Here is a 10,843-nt window from a genome sequence, read left to right as displayed (position 1 = left end):
CACGCGCGCGCACACACACACACACACACACACACACACACACATACACACACACACACACACACACACACACACACAAACACACACAAAACAGAACCCAACAGCCCAGATTTTTGCCATAAATCAAATGGGGGAAAAAACATTTCGGTGTGCCATCAATTGTCGTCAAGAGTGAAAACAAGATAAGAATAAGACGAAGAATACAAAGCTACAAAGAGACCCTATGTGATCCTTTTCAAAATACCTCAGAATTAAAGAAAGAACATTCTGTATTTTACAAAATTAATTACATCTTTCAGTATCAGTCCCGAACTGCCTTTGTACATATAAAGGCCTCCTTGATCTGCAGATGAGTAAATAAACATCCCATGGCAGTCAGTATCTGAAAATCAGCTTGCACAATTTCTGACAGTCCGACTTGTTCACGCATGCAATGGACACATGCGTGTGTCCACACACTCAATCATAAACAGCCACACACAAACGTGCCCCAAAAAAAGCGATGAGAAGACAATTTAAGGATAAAAGGAGACTGAGGAGGACGGTGAGCTCAGTGCTGATATGCCGTGTTCAAACATGCCGGGTGTGAAATTATTCAAAACGGTTGCTCTTACTCTGCTTTTGTGCTCATCATCAAACACAGGACTCTTTGGCTGCTGAGACGGAGATGGTGGCACAAATTTTGCATCCAGAGAGATCTCTGGGTCAGCTAACACAATGCCTGAAAACATGAATGCACATTATTTGACAACACCAAACTACCTCATAAATTTACATTCATAATAGCATGTACAGTAATTCCTCGTTTTTCACGGTTAATGGGGACAATGAAACACCGGCAAGGGGTTGGAGCGCAGCTTAACTATTCAAAAAAAGTTAGAGCTTAAACTAAAAAAAAGTAATCGAGAACACTAAGATAGAGTATGCGAGACACAAAAAGGGAAGGTGCTGTGTGAGGTTGTGATGATGCACAGCCAATCAACTGACGGGATAAATCCACTCGTGCTCTCATTGGTCGATGTCGCGTCGGGAACAAATCGGGCCTTGAAGAGGACCCGTGGCATGTACAGTACAGTACAGGCACATACAAAGCCTCTGAGTCGTTTTTATTTTCTGATTATTATTTTTTTAAATGAATATAGTCGTTTGCAAAAAAAACGGTGAAGCACTGAAGCCGCAAAACGAGAAGCGCGATGGCTTACTGTAAATATAATCTAGTATCATTCCATTGTACTTTTACTGACCTTGACTCTTCAACATCTGATAAGCCTCACAGATTTTGGTTTCCTCAGGTAGATATATGGTCCAACCGTAAATCATCTCAATCACTTTTGACTTCAACTTGACAGACACTTTGTCTCCTAGATACTAAAAGGGGTAAAAAGCTCCGGATGATGCAAAATCCAAAGTAAAAATTGCTCGTCGCTTTTGGTGTCACTCACTTTGGGTGAGATCACTTTAATGAGCTCATTTAGAAAGCGGAATTTCCCCACTTCGTTCTGAAACCTCTGGCCGCAATTCTTCATGCAAGCTTCCAGTACCTGTTGGATGAAAATCAACAAATTAATTAAATAATAATAATAATAATGATGTCGAAAGTTGCCTTTCAGATGTGCAGGTCACAGGCAGCTGAGAAGTTTCAAAGCTGACAGCCAATTAGCAACATTTTTGCTCAATAGGTAAGTTCATCACCATTTTTATGGCCTTTTTAATTAATTGTACCACCACCTGTCAGACTGCCCTGACAAATATCAATTTGTGACTTGTGTGGTACAGTTGCATGCTGTCATGTTGTGTTTGTGTTGATGGCTTCTATCACTGCAAAGGAATAGAGCCAGTATTAAGAGGTTGATTAAGTTGGCTAAACTCTCACTGAAGGCCCCGGCACCAAATAAAATGAATCTAAAGCACCCCCCCCCGCCAAAAAAAAAAAAAATTCTTTTGACTCACGAAATTGCACTGTACATAAAGATGACATACCATCAAGGCTTGTAGTGCCTCCCATTCCTGTGGTGAATGGACCTTGTGTACCAAGAGTCTTGCAGCTATTTGCGGTCTGGGAATATGCGGCACAACAATACAAACATTTATCATAACGTTCACATCATAGAGAGCTGGCAATTCGCTTCGTCAAGCACAACGAGCAAAAACTGAGTAGCCGAATTGTATGGGTGTGTTTGGTCATTGTGGGAAATGTTTGCACTGATTGTATCAACGTGATCTTACCCCTCGAGCTCCTTATTGATTTGGTCGCAGAATCCCGTAATACACTCCCAGTCTTCTTGTCTGTTGGAAGGATCGGTGGCCTTGTCTGGATGGGGGAAGGAGGTCAACGTGTGAGGTGGTGTAATGATACAGGGATGCACAACATAATGTAATAAACGCAGTTTTAAGAAGAGTGATGGGCAGTAGCGGCGTTAAAAGTAGCGGGGTTGCTATGCTGGCTACATTTTTAAATACGGTGGTCATCGCATTGCTGTTTTCATCAGTAAGTGGGTCATTTTTCGGGATTGGAACTACTTCCCTGATCACTGATGCGGTTTGTTCACAGAAGCCACTGTTCCCCATGTAGTTGTGCACCTTTAACTGAACGTGGCATACATTTCTTAATAGACCAAATATTCAATATTTTGTTTAAAAATAAAATTGTCCACACAAGGGTAAGCCTGTTGCTGCTCCTTTGCAGTAAAACGTTAAAGCCGACAGGCGACAGGGGCTGAAGGTATTAACGTGTAGTGACAGCGGCAGAATTAGTTGGTCAAGTACTTTTGAAGCTCAACCACAACAAAAAGTTACTTCCCCTCAGTGCTAAATGACAAACGGGCGAATAGTGAACAGCTGTGTCAGAGCGACTTTTTCTGTCAACACGAAACTATTCAAACACAAGCTTAACATACATTTCGCTCTCAGCTACCGAAGCAGCTTTGACAACAGACAAATCTATTTTCTCTTTCAGGGGAATTTTATATGGCTGAAATGGACTTTTAAAGTGTACTTAGTACTTACTAAGCCAGGACTCGAGTGAGTCGCCGCTCGCCGCCATGTTGGCGCTCCTATTCAAGCAAAACAACGCCTCGTTGCCGATGCGTTCAATGACTGTCGGCAACTATAACACTATAACTGTCATGACCGCCTCACCCACCACTGTCCGAAGTGTGAATAACCTCGCTATGTGTTATTCGAGTTTTAAATACGGTGGACCTCACCATACCCGGATATTCGCATTTTTTATTATTATTTTCAGGGCCTACACGATTAAATCGGCCGATTATAACCCTTCACAAAACAAAAGCCGAAATAATCGGACAAATGGACAATGGTTTCCAATTGTATTTATAGCAGTTTTACACCCATAACGAGGATCTCATTATTCATTGCATGCAAATCTATACCAGAACCTTGTATCCTTAAATATATAGAATGACATATTTTGATAAGATTTATGAACCTGTCTTTCAAAACAAAGCGCATCTTAATGTAGTTTTTTTTTTTTTTTTTTTACAAGCAATGCAAGTGAGAAAAGCAAGATTTGAAAATACATGTAATAGTTTCTATGAGACTATGCTTTGACTCTGAAACATACTTGACTCTTCTCGGCTATGAATATACTGTATATAACAATCTAATGAAAAATACTAAGAACACCAGTAAGTGAGCATCACCTCTTCTGCATGATGGCAATCTAATTCCTCATGCTGCTTGTAACCTTAAAAAGACGTGGGTTGAGGACAGCCTGTAAACAACAAACTCATAATCATGCAGAGTAATGCCTGCAATCATACCAGAAGGAGTCCTGCAGGTTCAGGAGTACAACACATGCAGATGAGCGCTGAGATCGACTTCATATTAACAATAACAACAAAAAGGTACTTCTTGCTGTTGCATCAATACTGCATCGTGAGAAAACAGAAATCAATATTGTTTATGACACAAGAGGGCTTTTAGTTCACAGCAAACATCTAGTCTATGTGCTTTTTGGCCTGAATGGAGTGAGGTTCTCCTACTTTTACATTTCCTTTTCCCGTTCATGACATTTATTTGTGGTTTTACAAATACAATTTTCAGTTTTCATAAATGAAAAAAATTTGAACCGACTAAAGAACAATGCATCAACATGAATAAAAGTATGAGGGGAGCATGTATAGGTACATATAGAAACAGAGCGGTCTAAGTACAGAACCTTGTGGTATGCCTTGACAGACTAAAGCTGGAGTGGATGTGGAGGCAGAGGTGCTCACAGAATACATGTTATTGAGGAGGATAGAATGAGAAACTGTCAACAGGAAAACAGAGATGGATGAAAAAGATGGGACAGAAAAGTCCCTAGTCAGGAGATTGTTTGTGATTTTGATGTGGATTGCCTCAGTGCTGTTGTAGCATCTGAAGCAGGGGCGGAGCCACGTGGTGAGTGGCGTGGGGAGATCACGGGAATCATAAATCACAAAACTCTAGATAAGAGCTAGACATTTGGGAATTAAGATAAGACAGTGACAGAGCGTGATAGATTGTCATTCATTAGGGGACAGGGAGAAGAAAAACATCTGCTGATAAAGAAAACCAAAAAACTTGGATTATTCACCACACGTCAAATGTTTTCATTCAAAGTACAGATTAACAGCAGACAAGGAAATTGGTGGCAAGAAAGAAAGTACTGGGGTGTGCAACAGAGCCACTTCTTTTGGGGTGTGGGTGAAGGCTATATTTGGAATAAAAGTGACGCAAACTCTCCAGGATTTAACCACTTTGTGAAGTCAAAAATGTCTCTTTTAATTGGGCCCAGGTTCCAATTTAAAGTTTGAGACTGCTGTGGGGGCCCAGCCCGGCCCACTGGGACGGAACACCATAACTTCTGTTTTCCCTTCGTTGAAATTTCAGAAATTCTGAGCCATTTTAGGCTTTCATTTCATCTGGACGGGACAAATGTATTTTACTGTCAAGTCACATTTTTTTGTGGTGTAAACAGGATTCCCGCCCGAGTATATTATTTTAATTATTAGTATTTTTTTAAACTGGGGAAAACGGCCTTCCATAGATTCTTACTTTGCTGATTGAAACCGTGACTTGGGCTCTCATCAGACATGCGCATGGCGAGACAACAGCACATCTGGCTGGCTAAGAGTGACACAGAGTGCCTGGATACTGTCGAAACATTTTCACTCATTTACGTTCGATTTCATTCACATGCATTGCATTCTGGAAAGAGACGTTTCTTTTTCCACATGTGTAACAGGTGGAGAATAATGATGGCGAGTCCCTGTCGAGGGAGAGGGAGAGGATGAGGGTGGGGGAGAGAGAGAGAGAGAGAGAGAGAGAGAGAGAGAAAGAGAAACGGACTACTCCTGTGTGTGTGAACAGAGTAGTCTCATCCTTGTAATGCTCACAGCTATTCCAACTGAGCTCTATGTGCAAGAGCTCCCGTGTATAAAGAGCATTTTTCTTTGGCGTTCTCTTGATTTGACTTCGTGTAACTTGCCCATACTTGCGAAAGCAGCGATGGATTTCTTCACCGAGTCCAATTTCTCCCTAGGATACATCAATGCATCATTAGGTGGGTGAACAGGTAGACTGGTATGTGTTATATTCAATGTTTTTTTTTTTGGGGGGGGGTGGGGGTTATACTTTCCATTAAAAAAAAAAACGAAACATGCTTTCATTTCCTACAGCTGCATCGCAACTTCCCCCCTGTAAGAGGGAAACATCCCAATCCATATCACATCTTGTGCAACATCGGTCGAAGCTGTGTTTTTGGTTTCATTTGGTAAGTTTTTCTTCAGTCATGGGACTCATGCGCATCTTGTGCACACTATTGTCTGAAATAGCGCACCGTCTCTTTGTCTGTGTTCAACTGCCTGATTCCTCTGTAATTACTGAACTCATCCACTTCCCACAACCCACACCTTCCTTTTCCTCTCTGCCTTCCTTTTATAAACGCCATTGTTCATCTGCTTCACATCACTGGAACTGTTCGGTAGAAACGGCAAGCCTGTCACACCATTGTTGAAGGATAAAAAAAACTAAGTGCAGATCACCCCAAAAAAAAAAATCTTAACTTCTGCCCTTTCTCCACAGCTGTGACTCACTCTCTCGGAACATTGCAAATCAGATTTATATCAATCACATTTGCTTTTTTTTTATTTTATTTTTTTTAACTTCCACCCACCTCATTTTATAATAACTCATTTCGCTCCCAACTGAATTTAATCTCTGTCTGTTCAGATTTAAGGCTATTGCGCCCTTACTCGTTATTGTCGACTTTTTAATCAATATGTATAATTGAATTGCTAAATTTCAATTCATTTTTTATATGATAAAATAGTTAAAAGCCAGGACTTATTTGGAAGAAAATTTCTTGGAAATAGAAAATACTACCTTTTATTTAGTTTATTATGTCTGGATTCTTTTCTTAACCCTATCAATTGGACATCTTATCAGGTTATCAGGTTACAGGTTATTATTATTTGTGCATGAAAGGGTTAAATAAACAAATTGCGATCACCGGAAAACGAACGTTTTTTTCCAGGTTCTGTGTAGAAACTACTATATAAACTACTGTATAAAAATCCTCCCTTTATTGCACTGCTTGAAGTCCAATGTGTGTTTGCTGGTGGGCGAGCAATTTGTCTTCAGTGAATTCAAAACAAAAATAAAACAATATTTCTCCCAAAATAAAATAGAGTGAAACAATTAAGACCCAAAGCTTATATTTGAAAAAGAAGACACTCTCTGTAGAACAAAGGTTTTGGTTAGAGTTATTGTTATTGTTTTTTTGTGAGAGTATCAGGTGAGCAGCTGCGCGTCTCTGGGTGCATGTGTTGTGTGTTTGCTGGTGGTGGTGGTGGGGGGGCCTGCGGGTGGAGATTAGACGAAGCAAAATAATTTTTTTCTCTATGAAGATGACCTTTAACCTGTACAGCGCAACTGGAAAAAGGGAGTCAGGGAAAGAAAACTGAACAACTGATAATGTGTCTTTGCACAAGTGTACACACCCTCCGATAACTCAGGTGGGGCTTTGTTCAGAATCCACCAATCGCGTTCAACATTCCTCTCATGTCAAGTGGGAGTCCGCACACACCCGTTTCGAATTTTTTATTCATTTATTTGTACTTTCTTGTACAGCTTACAGGTCACATCAATGACCTGGTATTTCGACAGGGGTGTGTAGACTTTTTATGTCCACCGTATGGCCCTATTCATCTCGGAATGGAGCTCCCTTGGTTATCTCATGTTTGGTGGAATTCAAAATGAATGAGATTCTCGCTTTGTGTCCAACTTTCAAACGCTCAAAGTCATCCGTCATCTTTCTGCCAACATGTTGATGGGGGAGCTGTGAACTTTTAACTTACTGCGGTCACGCACTGAACGCACGAGGGTGAGGGCACGATTACAGACAAGAACTGGATCTATTTCCCGCCTCAGGATGTTTGGAAAGTGAAAGCCTTCCTCGTGTTGACACCAAGGCCAGCTCTCGTCTCCCTATTCCTGGACAACAACCAATTCCTTTCAAAGTCATGTTCAATTTACTTGACATTTCAGCAATTGTCCTTTTTAATATCTACCAAGCACTTTCTTCAGTTCAATGAACTGTCAGTTGTTGCGTTAGCATTTGATGTGGAGATGGTGACAGACACGTCAAATGCTAACGCAACACCTGTTGCGTTCAGGAATCCTGGGAGATTAATATTACAATAATGGCAGGTTATCGAAATATAATTTAAAATGGCCACATTACATTGAATTTGATGCAATATATGAGCAAAAGTACAGGAAAAATAAATCATACTTTTTTTAAATAATGCAATGAAATTATTTAGGGGGGCTAAAGACATATTTAGGGAGGCTGAAGCCTCCCTAAAATAGGCCTAATGACGCCCATGGTTAAAAGCCAGGACTTATTTGGAAGAACATTTCTTGGACAATAGAAAATACTAGCTTTTATTTAGTTTATTATGTCTGGATTCTTTTCTTAACCTTGTCAATTGGACATCTTATCAGGTTATCAGGTTACAGGTTATCATTATTTGTGCATGAAAGGTTTAAATAAACAAACTGCATCACCGGAAAACGAACGTTTTTTTTCCAGGTTCTGTGTGGAAACTACTATATGAACTACTGTATAAAAATCCTCCCTTTATTGCACTGCTTGAAGTCCAATGTGTGTTTGCTGGTGGGCGAGCAATTTGTCTTCAGTGAATTCAAAACAAAAATAAAACAATATTTCTCCCAAAATAAAATAGAGTGAAACAATTAAGACCCAAAGCTTATATTTGAAAAAGAAGACACTCTCTGTAGAACAAAGGTTTTGGTTAGAGTTATTGTTATTGTTTTTTTGTGAGAGTATCAGGTGAGCAGCTGCGCGTCTCTGGGTGCATGTGTTGTGTGTTTGCTGGTGGTGGTGGTGGGGGGGCCTGCGGGTGGCTTGCTTGCTTGTTTGTGATACTACGTTTTGGGGGGCAATTATCATTTGCAAAGTTGTGGCCAGAGTCACAAATAGGTAACCAGTCACACATTTGGAACGAGAGTCACAAATATGTAGCCAGTTACTCTGTATCATACCACGAGGGGGCGCAAGCACCAAAAACATTGGATACTGCTGACGGTGCCGAAAAGGCAGAGACATTTATGGAAGCCACACAAATGGAGTCTTTACTCGTAACAGTCCAGCCTTTGGTATCTCGTAAACTTTCAGTCGCAGAGAAATGACTACATTATAGTTCGGGGTGCATATGCTCAGTCTTGACGTACATGCGTAGTGACATCATCGTTTACGTACTTGAAAATGGCAGCGTCCGTCCAGATCTGGTTTGTCGCGGGAGAACTTTTAACTTGTAAAACTTGTACATTGTTTTAATCAAGCTGTTGCTTTGAAAGTGTTCAAAAAAACCACTACTGTGCGAAACAGACGAATGAACTCCTCCTTGATAAATTAATCAAGCTGTTGCTTTGAAAGTGTTCAAAAAAACACTACTGCGCGAAACAGACGAATGAACTCCATCTTGATAAACCCCATAAATTTCACATCATGGGTCTTAAAAAAAAAAAAAAAAAGTTAAAAGTACCTTACTTTGCTATAATGTAGATTTAAATACCACAAATCCGATTTAAATCCGATCAATTTCAGTTAAGTGTCCAGCCCTACCTTCTGATCTAAAATTTCCTCACCCATGACTGCATGTGTCCTTTTTCGCTGCTTTGTTGTATCTCCAGCTGCGGACAGTCCTCCTCACTACAACACCATCCTGCTGGTCATCTTTGGCGGCATCTTCCTGTTTGGCATCCTGGGCAACAGCATCGTTATCTACACCATCATGAAGAAAACAAAGTGTCGTGCCAAGCAAACCGTCCCGGACGTCTTTATCCTCAATTTGTCGATTGTGGACGTCCTCTTCCTGCTCGGAATGCCCTTCCTGATCCACCAGTTGCTAGGCAACGGCACATGGCGGTTTGGTGCCACCATGTGCACGGTCATCACGGTGCTGGACTCCAACAGTCAGATCGTGAGCACGTACATCCTCACGGCCATGACGCTGGACCGCTACGTGGCCACGGTACATCCCATCCGCTTCAACTACATCCGCACGCCGTGCGTGGCCTGCTTTATCATCGCTGTCGTCTGGGCGCTGTCTCTGATCACCATCATCCCCGTGTGGATGTACGCCGACCTCATGCCCCTTCCTGGCGGACTGGTGGCCTGTGCATTGCTCCTGCCCGACCCGGTCACCAACACGTACTGGTTCACGCTGTACCAGTTCTTCTTGGCCTTCGCCATCCCTCTTGCGATCATCTGCAGAGTGTTCTTTAAAATCCTGCAGCACATGTCCACCAGTGTGGCCCCGCTACCCCAAAGAAGCCTGAGGGTACGCGTCAGGAATGTAACGCGAATGGCGGTGGCCATCTGCTTGGCTTTTTTCATTTGCTGGGCCCCCTACTACATCCTGCAGCTCGTTCACCTGGGCGTGCAGAACCCCAGTATGGCCTTCTCCTACGCCTACAACATCGCCATTAGCATGGGCTACGCCAACAGCTGCATCAACCCCTTCCTCTACATCGTACTTAGCGAGACCTTCAAGAAGCAGTTCGTCAGGGCTGTGCGGCCGGCCAACAGGAAGTTCAACGTCCATTCCAGCACCACAGAGGGTGACAGTGTGTGTATGAGGATGGTGCCCGAAGGTGCTCACCTGGAGCCAGCGCCAAGGGAGATACCTTCAAGTGTAGAGCCACAGTGAAGCAAATGTGCTTTCCCTTTGCTTTTTGAACAAAAATACAATCTGGATTAGACATTAGCCAGGTTAATCTGCTTTCACGTCTTCATGCCACAGAAAAGCCAGTGATCTTGATGATCCATCTGTCGAGTTTCTATTATCCTGTTCAAGATGGGAGAAAGGCAAACAATTCACTGGGCTGTTAACCAATGAATCGCAGGGCACACAGAGAGAAAAGCAACAGTACAATACATCTTTATTGACATAGCACTTTCACAACAGCTGCAGCTGTAACGAAGGACTTTACAGAACAGTTCACATAAAATAAAAGATAACAGGACACACAACATAAAACATGGACAGCCATACAATCGTAACAACTATTCCTGCATACGTCTTGTTGTTTGAAACAGTTATAGATGAAAGAAGAGAGAATCAAAGTCTCCTTTTAACAGTGGGTCAGAGACATTGTGCCCCAAACGTGCATGACGTCCCACATATCGGCTACAAGCAAAATTTGAAAGTAAACAAGAAGCTGTGGCGTTCACTGGTGAAAAAAGAAATGGGTTCACTTCTATCAATTTTAATTTTCAATTCCAAGCCGCGACTCTCAGTTCCAAATACGCATCTGCGCTCCACGCAGA

The 10,843-nt window shown here is 41.8% G+C and overlaps 2 protein-coding genes across 2 annotated transcripts in view; one reads left to right on the top strand and one right to left on the bottom strand.

Moving 5' to 3' along the window:
- The window catches only part of gga3a (golgi associated, gamma adaptin ear containing, ARF binding protein 3a), an 11,483-nt gene extending 8,388 nt beyond the window's left edge, over window positions 1–3,095 (bottom strand). Inside the window, exons 1-6 of the mRNA XM_019861742.1 lie at window positions 3,007–3,095; window positions 2,227–2,311; window positions 1,981–2,056; window positions 1,443–1,541; window positions 1,245–1,368; window positions 517–721 (exon numbers count right to left, since the gene is read on the bottom strand). Coding sequence (XP_019717301.1) covers window positions 517–721; window positions 1,245–1,368; window positions 1,443–1,541; window positions 1,981–2,056; window positions 2,227–2,311; window positions 3,007–3,043 — 626 coding nt within the window. The 5' untranslated portion in view covers window positions 3,044–3,095. The remainder of the gene's footprint in view (window positions 1–516; window positions 722–1,244; window positions 1,369–1,442; window positions 1,542–1,980; window positions 2,057–2,226; window positions 2,312–3,006) is intronic.
- A 1,985-nt stretch (window positions 3,096–5,080) lies between these two features.
- mchr1a (melanin-concentrating hormone receptor 1a) lies at window positions 5,081–10,467 on the top strand. Its single transcript, XM_019861713.1, has 2 exons — window positions 5,081–5,548; window positions 9,205–10,467. Exons 1-2 carry the CDS (start codon window positions 5,374–5,376, stop codon window positions 10,221–10,223), a joined length of 1,194 nt encoding a protein of 397 aa, XP_019717272.1. The 5' UTR covers window positions 5,081–5,373; the 3' UTR covers window positions 10,224–10,467.
- Window positions 10,468–10,843: the final 376 nt, after the last annotated feature.

Source organism: Hippocampus comes, unplaced genomic scaffold, assembly GCF_001891065.2.
Source record: "Hippocampus comes isolate QL1 unplaced genomic scaffold, H_comes_QL1_v1.1 scaffold7, whole genome shotgun sequence".
Classification (NCBI taxonomy): Eukaryota; Metazoa; Chordata; class Actinopteri; order Syngnathiformes; family Syngnathidae; genus Hippocampus; species Hippocampus comes.
Note: the sequence above shows the minus strand (reverse complement) of the source record. Positions and strands in the feature narration are given on the sequence as shown.

Coding starts and splice junctions, on each gene's coding strand:
- mchr1a (XM_019861713.1), top strand. CDS start 5,374: ATGCTCACAGCTATTCCAACTGAGCTCTATGTGCAAGAGCTCCCGTGT. Junction 5,549..9,204: donor ATACATCAATGCATCATTAG/GTGGGTGAACAG, acceptor TTGTATCTCCAG/CTGCGGACAGTCCTCCTCAC.